The following is a 20,557-nucleotide window of genomic DNA, read 5'->3' on the forward strand; positions in this document are numbered from 1 at the left end:
CTCCTGGGGGCTACATCCAAGCACAGGGGGAAGAAAGGCTGCACTGGCTTGGTTTGGTTTTAGACTGGATCTAGCTAGGCCTTGAACATGTGATCTTCCTGCCTGTTTCCCCAATACTTGGGATCACAGTTTACATTTCATCCTGCTCTGCAATGGTTAAAACAACTAAGTACATACATTTGTCTCCCACGTGAATCTGCTTTAGAAAACAAACTAAATACACACCTGCTAAAGTGAGGGTGGGTGCCCAAGGGCAGTTCTATTTGCCCATGGAAGACAGATGGAGGAAGGGGTCATCTGTAGGACAGCCCGCCCTCTTCTCCAGGCCAGGGATCTACAGACTAGCTCTGCCTCTCAGCATTCTACACACTCTCATTCTCACCCCACCTCCATGGAGCCCTGGAACCTTCTAGAAAGGGTGATCTGAGGTGGCTCTCCAACTGCAGCAGCATGGGACACAGGAGACATTCCAGCTCAGCCGCCACCTCTGACCATGACCCTCCCTCTGTGCCCCCTTGCAGACAGTCGAGCCTGTGGACCAACTGCTGCGAAAAGTGGACCCAGCCAAAGACAGAGAGCTATGGGTCAGAGAGCACAAAACAGGCAACATCCGCCCAGTGGACATGGAGATCTAGAAGTGACTGTATGGTCCGGGGGGTTCCTGCTGAGGAGAGGGGCTGAGGGTCCCATGGAGAAGGGGCTGTATCTGCCCTATTACCTGCTAACCTATACACTGAGAAGGAAGAAAGGAGCCAGTGATTCCAGGAGGAGGAGGGCCCGGCCAGGGACTCCCCAGTATTTCCAGGCCATAATGGTGGACCCACAGCCCTGACTTCACCTAGAAGACTGAAGCCTCCCCCTCCAACTCCCATGCTGTGCGTGTCCCTCTGAGAACCAACTGAGGCTAGAACCCTAGGGTCCCTGCTGAGTTCCACAGGGGTGGCCATCACACACCTGTATCCCTGGTATCTAAGGCCTGTCCTCTAGTGCGATTGTCATCTCCAGGACTATGAAAGAGGGAGGGTGGCGGTGTCTCTGTCTGCAAACAGTGTCAGGATCAGAATCAAGGACAGGAGGCAAAGTGAAGTTCACACCCAGCACCCACAACCTTTATCAGTCCTCCCGACTCCCCACCCTTTTGCATTCTGGGAGCCCACATCTATTTTTTACACCCCCCCCCACAAGAGGGGTGGAGTTTCTTCCCAACCCAAATCTGGAGAGGTCAGAATGGAACTACCTCAGTTGGCACAAACAGATCATGGCTCCTATCAGTCTCAGATTCCAGATCTAGCATTCCAGATCTGAATTTCAGATTCAGATCAGGCATTGGCTGTAAAGTCTACCACGAAGTCCCAATCTACCCTTCCCTCAACCTCTTTCTCAAGGAGGAAACTCCCCACCTCACCCTGACAACCCTTGATGTTTCCCAAAGTCTTTAGACAGCTGTGTGCATGTTCAAAGACTTCAGGGGTGGAGTCTCACAAAGTCTTGTTTGACACATGCCCCCCCCCCCGCCCCTCAACACTGTCGCACCCTTGACCAGCACTCCTCTGTGCTGACTTCAGGCCCTGTGTGACAACAGTAAGAGCTGGGTTTTGTTATTCTCTAGAATGGCTCCAGCTGTGGGTGTGCACAATGAGGGAGGAACTGCTTTCCCCCTTACTGTCATTGGTCAGTGGAGCAGATTCTCATGGCTGTAGGTAGTTGCTACACAGGAAGCGAAGGAACTTTGGGGAGTCACAAGGTGAGTGGGTAGGGGGGTGAAGAATTCTAGCTGGAAACTTGTACGGGGGTGAGGGGGGACATTTTTTCTCATCTTTCCCACAGATGACTCTGTATTTGACCTGTCTATCTTCTCCAAGGGCAAAAATCCTCTAAATGCCACTCACATCTTTCAGTCTCACAATGCACATCACGGATAGCTTACTAATCTTGGACCTTCTGGCAGCCCATCCACAGAACCATCTCTCATGGTTGTTAGCAAGATGCCTAACACACTCAAGCAAACTAAGCACTGTCACTTTCCTTTCTGAACCATCTCAGCCAAAAAGGCCACCATGAGGACATCTCACCAACCTGTGCTCAGCATGAACTGTGACATCAGCCTTTGATAGTAGGACATTATTTCTTGATTTCCTTATTAAAAGAAAAAAATGGGTGCTAGTGGTAATTTGCTTTGTGGCTTAGCAACCTAGTTTGTGAGTGATGGTCAAGCTCCAAGTCTTGTCATACACAGGGGGTTGGGTATCACAGTGTAGCTCATGACTTTGTTCCCTCACCCCACCCCCAATCCAAAAGGTTCAGAGTCCCCCGAGATGACACTTCCTCCAGCATAACCCCAGTTGGCTGACGTGAGCCTATTCCATCTGAGGCCATTCTCTCTTTGGTTCCTTTCTAATCTATCCACACATGCCTTTCCCTTCTTTGATCCCCTCCCTTCCATTGTTCATTCATGAAGAGTTTTGTTAGAGACAAGCAATCTGTAATCCCTCACCTGAAGACCGCAGACTGCAGCTCTGTCATGCGAGGAAGCGCTCAAGTGTCCTGTGCGAACCCCTCGCCTCTTCCTGAGATAGACTTGGCTCTCCCTCTTGGATACTCTGCCCATTGAGTTCTCGGTGGTACCAGCTACATGCCAGTTCCTGAGCATCCTTTATGTGCATTTGCATTCTCAGTGGTCCTGCCTGTATGCTGGTTCACATCCATCTTTTCATCTGCACACTCTTTTTCTCGGCGAATGCTTGGAACTGGGTGCTGAGTGCTGGAACTAGCCTTGTGTCTATGAGGGCACCCTTCAGCTCACTCCACCCCCCAGGTAGACAGGTGCATTTTGACCCTTCTGGACAGAAGAAACAATGTGTTTTCCACCCCACCCAATGGGATTGTTGAAGTATTAACTGTGCTAAGAGATCTTGACACAGCAGTAAGATTCCAGTCTCCTTATTACCAAACTCTCAACTCATACGCAGCTTCAATTTCCGAAATGGCTTCAAATAGGGAGGGTAAGAACATGGAGGAGGGGGGTGCCAGGAAATGATACCCAGAACTATGATCGTGATAGAGTCGAGTGTCCAACTACCTTCACAGCACCCAGTGATCAAGGTGATGACGGTTGAGAACCTGAAAGTGCATACTGAGTTGAGTGTTCAGGCTGCTGTCCTTGGTCTCTCTGCAGTTCTGGGGACCCAACCAAGAGTCACGTGTCTAGGCCAGTGCTTTACCACTTAGCTATACCCAGTCCTGTGTTACCTTGCTTTTGTGAACACGTCACTGCATAGGTTCTGAGAGGACCTGGCTGGGTTTATTTAAGAGTGGGAGAGCATCCATTGTCCAAACTGAGAGCAGCAACAGCCCTCTCTTCCTGCCCCCACCTAGGAGTGCCAATACACTTAAGCTTTGTCTGCAAAACCCTGATTTTTTTTTTAAATCTAAAATGAATGACTTTCAAAAATGGGTTGGTTACCATGGCAACCTCCAGGAAGAGATACTCGTTACCCTTCATTATTTTCTAGCACTTTTGAACAGTCCCACAGTGCACAGGCCATTTGAAGGATGTAGATGGCAGCCCTGGGCTGTCTCTGCTATGGGGTGACCTTTCTACCTCCACACAAGACCCTGTTGACTCAGGAGGATCTCCGCAATGGTTGATTAATAGCTGAAGCAAAGTATCCAAATTTGTGACAAGGGTTTGTGTGTATCCCCTCCGTGAAATCCAGCCAATTATCAGGGTAGAAGATGGGTGCATGAGAATCTTGGCTCAGCCAAAGCCCCTTCATGGAAATACAAGCCATAAAATTCAAAAGGTGTCAAAAGACCTTGGCTTGTTTGGGGGTTTGTTCCCATCCATGAGTAGAGTTGACAAGAAGAATTTAAACGGGAGTCTGAAGACCTGCTGTTACTAGAAAGTTAAGAAAGGCGCTTTACAGATATAAAGAAAGGGAACATGACAGCTGCCTGATGGCTTAGCCTGGAGACCTCCTCATTGCCAAAGTTGTTCCCATGCCACAAAGCATCTCTCCACCCCCTTTTCAAGGAATGCAGTTCTACAAACTGATCTCCTTAACCACAACCAAGATAGGCATGTCACCATGTCAATTCCCCTTTTCTTAGCAACCAGTTCAATGTTCTGCCCCTTCAATCTTACCTTTTCCTACAATGCCATGTAAGTGGGGTCAGCCATGATGTCATGTGTGTCAGTAGAGGGTCTCCTCTCCCTGCTGAGTAGTATTCTATCATATGGATGGGCCTCGGGATTTTCTTAGTTTTAAAACGAGTTGGTTTTTTTTTTTTTTTTTTTTTTTTTTTTTTTTTTTTTTTTTGCCCTGGAACTCATAGCCCCAAATCTCCAGTTTGTTTGTATAACTGCTTCCAACCCACTGCTTCTTATGTTGCTGGGGCTCCTTCCACGGACCCCAGCTGTGCCCTCAAGTTGGTGATTCTAGTTTGGGCTCAATGAAGGAAGCAGGAAGGGGCAGCAACTGAATGTCACTCTCCACTGCTGCAGCAGTAAATCTCTCAGTAAAAGAAGACCCTCTCCCTCAGGGGACTGTCACCTCAGTCCTCGGTAGTTCTGTAATTTATTGAACATTGGCCCTTGGGTATAGCTTGACCCTTCCCAGAATCTGTTTTGCCATCTGCCATTTGAGGGTGCTTGTTCTAAACAGCCTTTGAGGGTTTTACCCCCTGTGTCTCTTCCCTCCCCATTGCCTATTTGCACCCTATGCATGTGGTCATATGTAAGCTGGATCATCTCCACAGCTGTGACCAGAAATCCTCACGAAGGGCACATTTCTAGGTAGACCCAAATGGAACTAAATCATGTCACAAGCTGAGAGAATTACTGAGTTCCTCTCAGGACCCCTGAAGAAGCTATAAGTCAGTACCAGTAGCTTCAGGGTCTGTCGTAGGAGCGAGGACAACTGTAAACACAGGGTCCGCTGATCAAGTCCTTCTTGCTCATTGCAGTTTGATTTGCCAGCAGTCATACTGAGACTAGCTTGATCCTACACCTGTTAGACAGTGGCAGAGATAGGCCCAAGCTAAGTGGAGGCCAGGCCAGGCTGAGGGTGGGGCCCTCTGGGACCTAGTCCTCTAAGCTGTCTTTGTTAGATACTGCTGAGTGAAAGGTGGACCGAGAAGGCTCTTGTGAAGCTCCAGGTAGACGGGAATGTTCCTCGGTTCAGGTGAGAGCCAGATCTAGAGAGTCAGAACCCGGGGGTCTTGAGATAGGAGGCAAAGCAGCTATGGAAGGGCTTTTGCTGGTTAATCATTTCTGAGGTGAAAGACCTTCTTCTCAGGGGGCAGGCTCCACCAGGAATGGAGGATCAATCGCTGTAATATTCTAGTGTTGAGTGTAGCTCTTGGGGTCTGAACTATGGAGGCTTGGTTGGGGAATGTGGATGCCCTTAGATCCTTTTCTGGGTGATAATAGGGATGTGGGCCTTTTGTGTTTAAGGAGAGTTTCTAATAGGGCTGTGCTGGTAGAGTGTGAAGGGCCAGAGTCACAGTATGGCACCGAGGCAGAAGGGAAGAGCTGAGACTGGCCCTGCCCTGCTTCTCAGTCTGTTCCACATCCTAAGGTCACACCCTGTCAGGACTTCTTCGTACTCACCTGTCCCTTCCTGCAGCTTCCTTGACAGACAGGTTCTTGGACCCAGGCACCAACATTCCAAGGGACACCAGCCAACCTGGGTGAGGGCCCGACTCTGTATGTCTTCCCTTCCCTGGGGGGGGGGGGGGGCGGGAAGAGATGTCCGAAGCATTCCCTTGCAACCCGAGCACATCAGCGAACCCCACGAAAGTGGAATTTTCTAACAAAATAAACTTGCTCATTTGGTCCGTTTTCTGTAACTTTTGCTAAACACTTTATACATTTTTAATGTTGAAAAGCAGTGTCTCCTGCCAGAACTCCTCACCCAGGATGAATGTGTTTACTCCACGCTGTATATCTTTCCATGCTCCGGCTGCCTGGACCAGTAAATAAAATGGATGTAATATAAGTTGTAAGTAACGTTGTCAAAACTCTGATCCCGATGGAGGCTGCACGCCTCCCCCACCCCATGATAGCATCTGTGTGTATTAATTCTGAAGAATTAAATGTTTAAATTAGAGTTTAAATGTTGACGGCGTTTGCTATGTATAATTGCCCCTACACCGTTATAAAGTGTTTTCAGGAATTTCAGTGCCATCCTTCCTTTTTCCTCCCTCAGTTACGTGGACACTTGAGATGCTTATATTCATCCCACAAAAAATAAACTCTCCAGAGATGATGGGTCCCATAGGGACCCTCTTTCCTAGAAGGGCACCCACTTTTCCTTCCTACGAGAGGTCTCTACCTCCCTCCTGGGCTCTACACACCAGTGATGGGTTCAGTCCTGATGACAGCAGAAGGACAAAGGACACCAGGACATGAATGTCCACATGGACACAGTGCTAGTGGTCCCAGCCTTGTGTACCCCACCCCTGACTTCCTGCTTCTCTTCTACCTTCAGGGTTCCTGTTATTGTCTCTTTATTCTTTCACCCGTTGATGAATTCAACAACCACCAAATGTGCACTTCATTCCACTCTCCTCTCTGAGCGCAGGGAAAACATCAGAAAAGGCAGCTCTGCCTTGATGCTTTCTAGATAACAGGACCAGATAGAAAAAGCCCAGAGAGCTATTGGCATGGCTCTGAGCAGCTACAGAACAGGAAGTGTGGAGGGACCAGGGTGTCAAGGCTGGTTGTATCCAGGGTAATCGGAGTGGTTCTGGGGAGAAGGTCTCAATAGATTAGGCACAGACAGGGGATTAGGGTGAGGTAGGGGTGGGGGTCAGGGGCTGACAAGTCCCAGTGAAAAAAGTCTAGACCAAGAGGAAGCCATGCTAAATGTTTTGAGGCCAGTGTGGCAGGAGCAGAGAAAGCTAAGAGGATCCACTCAGGGGACTGGCTGCAGGATGGGACGGGGAAGGTCTACAGGGATGCACTCTCTGAGGATGTAAGCATCTCCACTCTTAAGTACCAACACTGCAGAGGGTGTTCGCACGGGGCGGGGGGAGGGGGTGGGGGTGGTAGATGAGTCAGGACCTGAGTGTTCCTTGGAAGTAGGGCTAAGGTCTTGGCAGGTGGAAATGGATTGTGGCAAGCGGCGAAGTTCTTAATTAACTGAGAATCTGGTCCAGGCAGGAGGGCCAGGCAGCCATTACCCACAGCAAGGGTGGCTATACTTAAGTTGAATCCTGGCTGTTTCCATTCCCTTCTCCCCTGCCAAAAAAAGACCATGTGAAGCTCTGACTCCAGGCCTGGGGTTGTCAAGGGTCACCTTCTCCTTGGCTCACAGCAGGGGATGCTGCGGAGGAATGTGGTGAGGGCTGGGGTCTGAGCCCATAAACAGCTAAGCTTTGCTTGAGGACAGCATGGCAGGGCTGGCCTCTGGGGAGCATAGGCTGCTTGGTCCAGGCACGACCAAGAGGAGTAACACAAATGGCCTTCTCCCCTCAAGGGACAGACATTGGCCTTCCTTTGGGGCACAGGGCAGGGTTATTGGCCCAACTCAGACTTAACAAATGGGCTCACGGTACATCATCTCCTGCAAATTTGTTTGGCAAAGAACATGCGTGCTCCCTCTGATAGAAGATGTTTATGCAGGTTTTTCAAACAAACCTCCAGGTCATGACCCCTCACTCTCAGCAGCATCAACACAGCTGCCTGTGGTCTTTTCTGGGATTCCCTCCTGCAAGGGTGTGGGTGTGGAGGTCCCTCCAGGGCACAGCAACCTGAAGAATAGAGACTGGACCAGCTGCATCCTACCTGCTTCCTCCTGGATAAAAAGGAGTCTCTGTCAGATCCTCCCACCCCAAACTGAAGTCATGTGACTTTTCACTGTCAGCTCTTCATTGCTATAGCAACTCCAGATCCTCACCCATGAAAACAGAGAGTCTGGCCTCTACAGTCAGCCTCTAAGAACAAGAGAATAAGCAGTAAGAAAGTGGAAGAAAACCAGTGAACTAGAAAGAGGAGGATGGGAGGGAGGGAGGGAGGGAGGGAGGGAGGGAGGGAGGGAGGGAGGGAGGGAGGGAGGGAGGGACAGGCAGGCTGCAGCTCTGTTATACAGAGCCCAGAAGGGGCAAACCTGGGCTCTGTTTCTGACTTTGGCATTCAGGAGCAGTATAAACCAGGACTGGAGACAGGTCTTTGGAGCCACTTTTTTTTACCAGTGACATGGTGGCCTTGCCTCATGTGCCAGCTTATAAATACCCATAAAGGTCTGACACCCTAAAGGTGCTTTAGGATAGATAGGTAGGTAGGTAGATAGATAGATGGATAGAGAGATAGATAGATAGATAGATAGATAGATAGATAGATAGTAGATGGATGATAGATAGATAGATAGATAGATAGATAGATAGATAGATGATAATATATATAGATAGATGATTGATAGATAGAAAGATATATAGATAGATAATATATATAGATAGATAGATGATAGATAGATAGTAGATAGATGATAATATATATAGATAGATGATTGATAGATAGAAAGATATATAGATAGATGATATATATATAGAGAGATAGATGATAGATAGATAGATAGATAGATAGATAGATAGATAGATAGATAGATAGATAGTAGATAGATGATAATATATAGATAGATGATTGATAGAAAGATATATAGATAGATGATATATATATAGATAGATTGATAGATAAAAGATAGATAGATAGATAGATAGATAGATAGATAGATAGATAGATAGATAGATGATATATAGATAGATGATTGATAGATAGAAAGATAGATAGATGATATATAGATAGATGATTAATAGAAAGATAAATAGATAGATAGATAGATAGATAGATAGATAGATAGATAGATAGATAGATAGATAGATAGGCAGGCAGGCAGGCAGGCAGATATTATTAGTGCATGAGTGTGTGGAAGTCAGAAGACAGCAGACTCTCCTTTTCTTGTATGGGTTTCATGGATCAAACTCATTTTCAGGCTCGCAGGGAAATGCTTTTACAGTGTGCTATGCCTGGTTCACTGGGATGTGCTTCTCACTGCCTCTCTGAACAAGGGCTGGAGGCAGCCAGTCTCCCTCTCCTCCCTTCCCCAAGGGAAGTGTTAGGCTATACTGCTATTGAATGGTTTCATGTGCTTCCAGCACAGTGCCTGGGGTGAGTGGGTGAATGGGTGAGTGGATGCTCACTGTGGCTAGCCCACTTCTAACCACACTTGAGAGCAAATGCCTCCTGCAAAGGCAGTGAGAATCCAGGAGGGAAAGTCTTCCTACTAAGAAATAGTATTCTCTCCTAAGCTGTGGGAAAAGAGAAGTTACACACACACACACACACACACACACACACACACACACACACACACCATAAATAAATGAATGTTTTAAGAAGTTGTATTGTCAGTGCTTGGGAGTGCTCTGCAGTTAAGAACAACTGCTGTACAATCAGAATCCACATAGAAAAGCAAGCAGGTGTGGTCATGCGTGAGCCCATAACCCCAGTGCTGTGAGTGAGCCAAGACAGGGGGGGCACTGGGATTGATGGACACCGACCTAGCTCCAGGTTCAGTAAAAGACCTCCCTCTTGAAGAGTAAGGCACAGTGACAGACCAGGGCACCTGCTTCACCCCTGACCTCTATGTGGATGCAAAGGCTCACATACGTACACATACATGCTCAAGACTGCACACATCACACACACACACACACACGCACACATGCACACACACACACCAAAACAATTCCTTAATGTACTATTTCAGCATTTGTTTTGAGGAGTTTAAAGATCTTGCAACATTAATCTGATCCTGGAGTGGGAAATCCACCTCCAACTCAGATTTTCCTCCTATGTGTTCACCCCACAAGTCACCTGTGATCCCAAATAGTGTGGGGCTTTTACACCCACAGCCCTTCAAGAAGCAGTTATTGTGTAGTGGTCCGCAGCTGGCTGCCATCCTAGTGCAAACAGCCCCGACAATGTGAATCTACAAAAAGCATCAAACCCTACTGGCTAAGGGCCCCCAAGTTAGCCCTCATTTCACACAACCAGCCCCAAGTCCCCACCTCCATAATAAAACAAGGTCCTTCTGCAATGAGCATTTTCTCACCCTCCACCCTATAGGGTAGGGCAATCCACTGACTACTTTCATGTCAACTTGACACAAGCTAGAGTTATCAGAGTGGCAAGCCTCAGTTGAGAAAATGTCTCTATAAGATCAGGCTGTAGGCCATCCTGTGGATTATTTTCTTAATTATTGATTGATGGGAGAGGACCCAGCTCGTTAAGGGTGATGTTGCCCTTCCTGGGCTGGTGGCCCTGGGTTCTATAAGAAAGCAGGCTGAGCCAAGCCATGCGGAGCAAGCCAGTAAGCAGCACTCCTCCATGGCCTCAGCATCAGGCTCCTGCCCTGCTTGAGTTCCTGTCCTGACTTCCTCCAGTGGTGAACAGTGCTGTGGATGTGCAAGCCAATCAAACCATTTTCCTCCTCAAGTTGCTTTTGCTCACGGTGCTCCACGGCAGCAATAGAAACCCTAACTAACACAAGCAGAGAACTAAGGCAGCCCATTCCTAGGCAGAAACGCAGGGGAAGATGGGAATACGTATGTAGTTCCTGGGGATGCCTTGAAAAAGAGAAATCCCAGTGTGTAAGGTCAGTATTGTATGGAGTACCAGGTAATAGGGTGGCATCAGAAGGAAGGGGTGGGGTTTGCTTTCTAAAACTTACTATACACCCCAACAGTCCTCTAGTCTCTAAGGAAATGGCAGGGGCAGCTATGAATAACACATAAACACAACACCAAAATGTATCTAAAATTACAACCCCTGAGACTACACTCAAATGACACATTCACCATTGCCAATGTGACAGGCCTCTCTGTCTCTTGCCACCTGCCTGGTCTGCCTGCTCACTCCTCCTAGGCAGCTTTATTCTACCTTTGTTACTTAGGAACAATAACACCAGGGCTTAACTTATAATAGAGACTCACAACGGACCCAGGTCCCCATGACCCAGTCTTGCCTTGAACACACCATAAGTAAACATGTATAGAGCGCATCCAACACACTGAACTTTGTAACTCAGGCTTACCCACCTCTGTCCGCTCAGAACACTCACGTTGGACAAAATCCCGGAGAAATAATCTCCTGTGGTTGTATAAGGCATGTTGTGGTACTGTGGTAAAGTCAAAACATTTAAACTGTGGTAGATTCAAAACATTTAGGTGAGCCTATAGTGAGTCTGGAGCCGTGTTTGTGTGTGTGTGTGTGTGTGTGTGTGTGTGTGTAAATGAATGTATATATGTGTATCTGTGTGTGCATGATGTAAATGTGTGTATGTAAATGTGTGTATATGTGTATATGTATGAATTTGTATGTACATGTGTATATGTGTGTATATGTGCATATGTATGTGTCAGTGTCTGTGTGTGCATGTATATGTGTGTATGTATATGTGAGTGTCTGTGTGAATGTACATGTGTATCTGTGTGCATGTAAATGTTTATATGTAAATGTGTGAATGTGTGTGTGTGTATATGTGTATATGTATGAATATATGTGTATGTACATGTGTGTGCATGTGTCTGTATGAATATGTGTTTATATGTGCATATGTATGTGTATGTTTCTGTGTGTGCATGTATATGTGTGTACATCTATGAATATGTGTGTGTGTGTCTGTGTGTCTGTGTGTCTGTGTGTGTCTGTGTGTGAATGTATATATATGTGTCTCTGTGTGTATGTAAATGTGTGTATGTGTGTATATGTGCATATGTATGAATGTGTGTATATGTGTGTATGAATAGGTGTATGTGTGTGAATGTGTCTGTGTGGGCATATATATGTATGTATGAATGTATGTATATATATATATATATATATATATATATATATATATATATATATATATTGTGTGTCTGTGTCTGTGTGTGCACGTGTGTGTGTGTGTGCACATGTGTGTGCACGTGTGTGTTCAGCACCTTTTCCAGCCAGTTTGAGCTATTTTGTACTGTTCTGGCAGTGGAGATAACAACCCACAGAACACAATCTTTCCCTATCTGGCACTTCCATTCTGGCAGACAGTTTGGGGTTTCCCAGCAGCGGTGAGGAAGGAGCCATCAGAGAGTGATGGATAAAAGGTCTTGCTGAGAAGGTGAAGTGTCTAGGCCCAAATGTGACTGGGGGAGGATTAGAAAAACTCCCATGCAGTGTAGGTTAAGTGGTAGGGCTGCCTTTAGACCCTAAGCTCCCAAACTCCTGCACTATAAGGTCCCATGGGTGCCCCTCAGATGGGGAAGACAAACAGCAAGCAGTGTGGCTCTTCGGGGGCTTAAATGCCGAGGATGCTTGGTTCAAGGGTCCCTCCTTGTTCCTTTCTTCTCAACAAGCACAGGAAAGGTAAGTGGCTGCTCTTGGCTCTTTATTTTAATCTCAGAAGGGTGCCCCTCCTCCCTCCAAGGACTGGGCAGACCTGGCCGCAAATCCCCCCTAATCCATCAGCACCTGGGTCTCCACCCCATAGCAGCACACAGCCTTGTTAGCCAGGCGACCACACTTGTCCCTCCCGCCCCCCGCGGCGCCTACTCTCCCTCACCATGGGGAACAGCAAGAGCGGTGCCCTGTCCAAGGAGATCCTAGAGGAGTTGCAACTGAACACCAAGTTCACAGAGGAGGAGCTGAGTGCCTGGTACCAGTCCTTCCTGAAGGAGTGCCCTAGCGGCCGCATCACGCGGCAGGAGTTCGAAAGTATCTATTCCAAGTTTTTCCCGGACTCCGACCCCAAGGCCTACGCGCAGCACGTGTTCCGCAGCTTCGATGCCAACAGCGATGGTACGCTGGACTTCAAGGAGTACGTGATTGCTCTGCACATGACCACGGCGGGCAAGCCCACGCAGAAGCTCGAGTGGGCCTTCTCGCTCTACGACGTAGACGGCAATGGGACCATCAGCAAAAATGAAGTGCTGGAGATCGTCATGGTCAGTGTGTCTCTATTCCTGCTGCCTGTGCGGGATGGGGAGGAGGCTTCAGGTGCCTTGTAGCCCAGTGGAGTGGGGACCAGCCAGGGCTAGGAGAGACAGGGTGGGGAGGGGCTCCAACATAATGAGAGGAATAGAGGGCAGGCACCTCCCTAGAGTGTCATCTGCTTCCCAAAGAACAATCTGGGGTTTTCTAGTAAATACTGTTTAAAATTCCCCTCTCTTCCTCCTTCCTTCCTTCCTTCCTTCCCTCCTTCCTTCCTTCCTTCCTTCCTCCCTTCCTTCCTTCCTCCCTCATTCACTCCCGCTCTGTACTCTGCCCTGCCTCCTTTGTTGTCTTTCTCCTTTGACCATCCTTCCCTCCTTCCCTCCTTCCCTCCTCTCTCTTGTTTTTTCCTCCCTCTGGTCTCCTCCCTTTCCTCCACATTTCTCCCTCCTTCCTCTCTTTCTATATCTTCTTCTCTTCCTTTCCTCTTTCTTCTCTCACACCTTTTCCCTTTTTTCATTAAAGTCTTCAATTTCTTTCAGCAACACACATTCAGATTCCATAATAGTAAAACGCATACCTTTCAATTAGAAAGCAGAGAGAGGCCACAGTGGGGCCACGGACTCTAGATCCCAGTCCTGCTTGTGTTCACTTTCTAATCCTGGTATGGTGGACCCTTGGGCAGGGCTTCCCAGACTCTCACCTCCCAGGCTTTACAGACGAGGCTTCTGCTTCCTCTCCTTTCTGTGCACAACAGTTCGGAGTGTTTTTGGTGTCTCAGAAATAGTTTTATCTTTAATCTAATATATAAATGGTCTGTGAAATTTAAAAGATGATGCAAAAGAAATGTGATGTTGCAGGCTAAAACTGAAGTTTGTAACCAATGTGCTTTCAGGACATTGCTCAGTGCCTTTTCAGTATTTTAAGACAAATCTGAAACCCTGGCATAGGAACATGTAATTTTTTTTCTCATGATTTTCCAGTTACTCTCTTATCGTGAATATTTTCTATACCATCACAAATTCTCCAGAAAATACTTTTTCTAGCAGCATAGCTCAGGCTGCCCTCAATTTCTCAGCCTTCTTGCCTCTGACTCCACAGTAGCTGGGATTACCGGTGTAAACTACCACAGCCAGGTTAAAAGTATATCTAAGAGCCCTTAAAATTCTACCCTATGGAAATTTTATAAGGTTGCTCAAGCCGTTCCCATAATTTTAGACATTAGAGAACTTCAATTCCCCACGCCCCACCTGCCCCATGATGCCACTTACAGCCACTGTTTCCTGATTCCTCCTGTCCCTGTCACTTGCTTTAGTTTTCGGATTCCATTCCTGTTGGAAGGAACATTATTCTTCATATCTCATCTAATTTTTGGTGCATTTGTAATCATGCTTTTACTTGCAGAATTCTTCCCCCCACCCTTATTAGGACAGATGACAAACATGGCAGCAAAGCCCGTAGCTGGGAGCAGATTAGGTCATCCCTGGAATAGGGGCCAACAAGTGGTACTCTCGCTGTCTGGGGGCAAAGTCTGTAGAGCAACCTCCTCTGGGATAGTTTTGGGGTCCCTGGGTGGCATGGGATGGGGACCAATTCAAAGCCACCTAAAGAAGGCTAGGTTGATGCTCTTCTAGAAATAAAAGGAAGGAAATGAGCAGGGAGAGGAGGCAGGGAGGAGAGAGGAGGCTGAGAAAAGTGTGTGAGGCCTCGCTAGTCACCAAGTCACAGGGTCATTGTGAGAGCATCAGTCTGGAAGTCAGAAATGATGAGTTCTTGTACCAACTCTGACACCAAGCCATTATGTGAGCGTGGGAAATGCACATAAACTCCCTGGGTCCAGGGTGAGGCTTTGATAGTTCCTACGGCCTTTCCCAGAACCCTGAAGGCTTGATTCCCTCCCACCCAGCCACCAACCAGCCCTCTGTTGGAAGAGAGGTGGAACAGACAGCCAATCACAGCCAATATTTAGCCATCATGCCTGGACACGGTGCCAGTGGATCAGGAAAGAGGAATTCTGGGAGTTATCTGTACTGCAGTTCATTTCATTTCTGGGGATGTGTGTGCTGTCTATAAAGCTGCTGCCCTGACCTACCAGGACTACTGTCCTTCTTGCCCTAGCACCAGTGGACAAGGGTGCCTCTTATGGCTGTTGACCTTCTGGAAATCCAAGCTAATTTCAAAGACATTGCTATGCTTTTCTAATGCCCTTGAGTCTCCAGGGAGCAGGACCCTTGATCAGAGACTGCAGCATCCTGGGACCTCATGTCAATGTACCTAACCACACCTTAGGATAAACAGCCTTAAGTGTCCTTGCTGAGTTTGACTGGACCTGGTGGCACTGAGCCAATAGAATCCAAGAAGCTTGGTTATCAGAAGGATAAGTAGGGGCCACCTTGTCCACTTCTCTGATTTCATAGACCAGGAGTATTTCCTTCTGGCTTTATTCTTGGTTGGAGAAAGAAGGGGCTGAGGGTGATCTATGAGTCCAAAGCTCAGCCTTTCTCTGGATTTCTCCATGAGATGAAGAGCACCTGAGAGACTTTCCATGTTCTGAATAGACTTCTGCACGTCCTGGTCACATCTCCCTTTCCCCTCCCCAGCCTAGTCTATGCTTTTCAGGATGTGATAAGCAACTTTGGGTATGATGCAAGGATTTAGGTTCTAGAACCGAGCTCTCTGGATTAGAATCTCTGCTGTCGTGGGTTAACTGTAAGCAAATTATATGTTTCTGGGTTGGTTTGTTGCCTGTAAAATGGGACCAATAATCTCCATTCTGTAAAGTTGCTTTTTTGGATTATTCTTTTAAAAAATGCTTTAAAAAAGTGGGAATGTTCAATAGACGTTAGCCTTTTTTGATCATAAGCCACCCACTGAAGAACTGAGCTAGCTCACAGACCTAGCCAATGCTGATGTTTGATGCTCTCAAGCCTGTGAGAGGCAGGGTCTGTGGTAGTAGCCCCAAACTCCAAACTCAGAGATACTGGTAACTATTGTTGGGAAATTTCTACTTCTTGGGGTTTTTTTTCTTTTTAAACAAAATTGTGTTGTCTACTCAGAAAATTCAAACATTACATGAAAATGAAATTTTTCTTCCACAATCACTTTCCCTTTCAAAGGTTTCAAAGGTGCTGATGATGCCAGGGCCCTGCCCCCAGAACTTTTGATTCAGCAGAACATGTGGGGCTCCAGTAGGCACCTGCACTGTAACCTTCTCGCCTTAGAGGGCACCTGATCCTGCAGGCTGCTTGGGCACCAAGAAAGAGAAAGCATAATATGGTAGCCCAACAATGACCGGGGGCTTCCTTTTCTACACATCTACACTAACGCTTGCCTATCGTCTTTGTGTTTGAGATGCGAGTGTTTGTAGTTGTGTAGAAGATCAAGGCTGGACTTCCTACAAGCTAGAGCTTTTAGCACTGAACCATAGCCCTAGCCACATCTGACAAGAGACACAGACAAAACAAGCTTTTTCAAGAGTATCTGTCCCAACAGGTGTGAGGGAATAACTCACCATGGATTTGATTTCCATTTCCCTAATGATTGATGAAAGTTGATCACTTTTCAGATATCCAATGGCCATTTCCCCTCCCCCCCTTTTTTTCATTTTAATTTCTTTTTAAAGAAATGTCTGTCCCATTCCCAGTTTTTAATTCAGTTACATATTGTTTTGTTTGCTTCTGTGTGTGCCTGGTTTTGTTGTTTGTTTATTTGAGACAGTCTCACTATGTAGTCCTGGCTGGCCTGACGCTCCCTGTGTAGACCAGGCTGCCTCTTGCATCCACGTGCTAGGATTAAAGGTGTGCGTCACCACCACGCTTCGGGTCATTTATCATTTTAGCATTGCGTTGTAGCTGTTCTTTAGATATGTTAGATACTAATCCCGTATTAAATTAATCCTTATCATCCTTGTAAATATTTTCTCCCATCCCAAGGTTATCTTGTTTTGTTGTCTCCTCTGCTGTGTAGAAGCTTCTTACATTTTAATATAATCCCAACAGCTCAAAAATCATTACCACGGCTGATGTCATGAGGCTTAGCTCCCTGTAAGAATGATATAGTCTGTGGCCGAAAATTGAGTGTTTAACCCATCTCTGGTAGATTTTTGTGTATTGTGTGAAACATGGATTTCTCAGGGCCACCAAGCCCTCACAGCTCCTTGTGATGAGGTCTTTCCCTTGCTCTGCTACAGGCTATCTTCAAAATGATCAAGCCTGAGGATGTGAAACTCCTCCCAGATGATGAAAACACCCCAGAAAAGCGGGCTGAGAAGATCTGGGCATTCTTTGGAAAGAAAGAGGATGGTGAGCTCCTCTGTCGTCATTATGTCATTGTTACCTCTGATTTTACAGCCTCTGCTATTTCCTAGAGACCCCAGAAGGATTCCCTTGTCTGGGTCACAGGGTCCAGGCAGAACTGGGGAACATGCTCTTGTCACCACACTTTGTCCTGGCTATCTTCAAAAGTTGGGAGCAAAGGTTGGCCAGGCACATCAGCAAGGTCTAGGTCTCCTACTACCCTCCAAGTGATGCTGGTGGTAGGGATATCAATAGACCTGTTACTCACAAAACTCACTCACTACATAGCATTTCACAAAAAAAAGGAAAACACTGCTTCCCAGGTTGGCAGTAATCTAGTGATCCTCCTGTCTCAGCATCATGAATATTATAGGGTGTCAGTTTGGGTAGCTTTTAACCCAGATTTGAGAACCACTAATGTAAAGTCTGCAGGCTCATTGACCATGTGTGGCAAGTTTGGGGGAATGCAACCATTTCTCTCCTCGGGATACTTGTTCTCCAGAGGCTCCCTGCACAGGGAGTACAAGAGAACACGGCACCTCACCCAGGAGAGACCTCATGACTATCTAGGAAATTAGTTTCAATGACCCAAAAACCTCACCCAGAAGGGATTCGATTCCATTACATTGCTAGAAATTTACTGGGAGAACAGACACCTCCAAGGGAGACTGGGGAGGGATCAAGGGGCTGGAAAAGTTCACGTCATGGGAACCTGGCTCCAATCAGGGAATCAGGATAAGAATAGAGAACAGAGAGGAAGGACTGGTAAGAGAGTCCTAGGCTGTGGCACGCTAAGACCATTGCTGGCAAGGTCCATGGGTATCTCATTGGGCCTCTCAGCATCCCTAGTCCACTTAGTAGCTGTCTGGAAGCAGTCTGTAGAACTTAAAAGAAGGATGAATTCTACAATGTGACAACTGGAATTGTTGGGTCCAACACACACACACACACAAACACCACACACAAACACAAGCAACACACACACACACGAATACACAAGACACACACACACAGGGGAGAAGGCAGACAGACAGACAGACAGACAGACATGGAGACACAAAGACAGACTGACTTGGTTCCAGACAGGCCCTACAGATTCATAGGCACATGGAGCTAGGATCATAAACTTGAGTGGAATGGACATAGCTCCACCGGGAGACAAGAACTGGTAAACAGTCCAGAAGTGCTCTTGCATTTTTCCCTGTGGGAACATGGAGCTTATGGGTACTGTTATGCAATGTTCTTTTATTTCTTTAAGAGATGTCTGCATCGGAGTTATTTAAAACCCAAAATGTCTTGGTAAATACAACACAGCGTGGCTCAAGCACATCTGAGTGGCCAGTGCTAGCCCCTCGTGTGTCCTCTGAGGCACACTCAGGATGCAAAACAAAGATGGAGGTTAGCCATCCCTACTCCACAGTCAAATAATGACATCATCCCTAATCCACAGTCAAACAATGACATCAGAGGAAGTCCCTGGGGCAGGAAGGAGCAGGGTGAGACAATCAGACACCCTGAGGGACTGCAGGGTCCATAGAGTTCCTCGTCCTCAGAGCCAGCTGTGTCCTTGAACACCCTTAAAGGTGAAGAACTCCTTCCGAGTTGTACCTAGGCACTCTCCTCGCTCCATCCTGCACCCAGCCCTATTGACACCTCCACCCTGAACACTTGCTATCATGGATGCTGACTGTGTGAGATGGCTTCCTGACACTTCCCTTTTGAATCGCCTTCATTCCCTCTGGGTCAGTCCATGTATCAAGCTCTCTGCTACTTTTTGCTAATCTGATAAATGCTGCTGTTTGAAGGCTGGCTGTAACTTCTGCTGGAGTGAGGCTGGTGAGGCGGTTAGAACTTTGAATTCCAGATTCCACCATGCTGACTTAGGCACAGAAGTATCCTGGATCCAAACCCTAACCAAGGCTAGGGATGTCCGAAGGCTGATGGAAATGGGATCAACACTATGGCACTGTGTCCACACTGCGGGCTGAGAATCATGAGGGTGACCATGAACAAAGAGACTGTCTCATCCTAGACTTCTTTCTATGTGGAAATGTCTTCCCACAAGACCTGGAGTTTCCTGACAAGCTTTGTCTTGCTCTCTTTCTGCTATGCCCCTCCCTCTCCAATGTATCACATGTGCACAGTAACACACATGCACAGTATCACACTCACACACGCACATGCATACACTCTCGAACACTTCAATGGCTAGAGGCAGAGGCTCTCTCTCTCTCTCTCTCTCTCTCTCTCTCTCTCTCTCTCTCTCTCTCTCCATCCTCATCCCAAATGAAATATAAAAGATTGAGGAATGAGAGATTTCAAGCAGAGGAAGCAGTCACGGAGGACAGAGGCCTTGTCACCTGGTGTCACGAGGTTGCCTGGGTGCTGTGGTCACACAAGAGACTTTTCTGCAAGCCAGGATACCCATGGCATTGCCACTATCCCCTGCCCTCTCTTTGTTCCCTTGAGGACAGCTCCTACTGCTGCACTGGGACTGTGAGCCTGCCTATCTCATTCTAGGCTAGAGATATGGTGTAATTAGGAAAACATGTAAAAAGAAGTATTATAATCATTGATGATTTCAATGTGTGATGACCAGAAAAGCCAGAAACCTGCCCAAGCAGAAGACATGGAGTATACGAGTGGCTTCTGGTATCTGGGAGGGTAGTGTGGGTCCCTGGGAATGCTGTACATTCAGTATTTTTGAACAGTTTTACTGGGTGTGGAGGTTGGGTATCACCTTTTATTTTGCAGCTTGAGACAGTCAGTCCTGACTGATGCTTCTCCCCCACTACACAGATAAACTTACAGAGGAGGAATTCATCGAGGGGACCCTGGCCAATAAGGAAATTCTGCGACTGATCCAGTTTGAACCTCAAAAAGTGAAGGAGAGGATAAAGGAAAAGAAACAGTGATGGGCACCGTTTGGCTCTCCCCCCCCCCACCTCACCCCCACACAAACACCTGCAGTGTGAGCATTGCAAGCATCAGCCTGCGCACGCACACCCTGAGTCTGGAGAGGTGGGGAACCAAACCTCTCCCTGCCAACTGAAGGTCCTTAGCAGGACACAACTCCTGCTTCCTTTTGTCTTCAGTGTCCTCCCCATCCTTCACACTTTACCTGTCTCCTTCTCCTGCCCAGGTAGCCCTGTGATAATCCCAAGCTTAGGGCGTAGGAGTCCTAAATATCATTCCTGCTTAAGCTCCTTTGGGGATTGCTGGGTAAGCAGGTTCCAATAAATGCAAAAGGAGTTTGTTGTTGCGAGTGCAACTCTAAGCCAGCTGGGTGTGGACG

General features: G+C 47.2%; 3 protein-coding genes across 16 annotated transcripts in view; 2 read left to right on the forward strand and 1 right to left on the reverse strand.

The window, feature by feature from the left end:
• Gas7 (growth arrest specific 7) overlaps positions 1 to 6,176 on the forward strand; it is a 235,736-nt gene extending 229,560 nt beyond the window's left edge. For all 14 annotated transcript variants that reach the window (XM_030245562.1, XM_030245564.1, XM_006532202.2 and 11 more), the window contains one exon: positions 522 to 6,176. In XM_030245562.1, coding sequence (XP_030101422.1) covers positions 522 to 635 — 114 coding nt within the window. In that variant the 3' untranslated portion in view covers positions 636 to 6,176. The remainder of the gene's footprint in view (positions 1 to 521) is intronic.
• Positions 1 to 20,557, reverse strand: part of Glp2r (glucagon-like peptide 2 receptor) — a 107,029-nt gene that overhangs the window by 18,661 nt on the left and 67,811 nt on the right. The window lies entirely within an intron of this gene.
• On the forward strand, positions 12,510 to 20,539 carry Rcvrn (recoverin). The gene is made up of 3 exons (NM_009038.2): positions 12,510 to 12,981; positions 17,157 to 17,268; positions 20,062 to 20,539. Exons 1-3 carry the CDS (start codon positions 12,601 to 12,603, stop codon positions 20,175 to 20,177), a joined length of 609 nt encoding a protein of 202 aa, NP_033064.1. The 5' UTR covers positions 12,510 to 12,600; the 3' UTR covers positions 20,178 to 20,539.

This window comes from Mus musculus, chromosome 11 (assembly GCF_000001635.26).
Source record: "Mus musculus strain C57BL/6J chromosome 11, GRCm38.p6 C57BL/6J".
NCBI lineage: Eukaryota > Metazoa > Chordata > Mammalia > Rodentia > Muridae > Mus > Mus musculus.

What these genes read in the sequence shown, in the direction of transcription:
- Rcvrn (NM_009038.2), top strand. Translation starts at nt 12,601, where the DNA reads ATGGGGAACAGCAAGAGCGGTGCCCTGTCCAAGGAGATCCTAGAGGAG. An exon ending in AAGTGCTGGAGATCGTCATG is followed by an intron (nt 12,982 to 17,156) that starts GTCAGTGTGTCT and finishes GCTCTGCTACAG; the next exon opens with GCTATCTTCAAAATGATCAA. An exon ending in CTTTGGAAAGAAAGAGGATG is followed by an intron (nt 17,269 to 20,061) that starts GTGAGCTCCTCT and finishes CCCACTACACAG; the next exon opens with ATAAACTTACAGAGGAGGAA.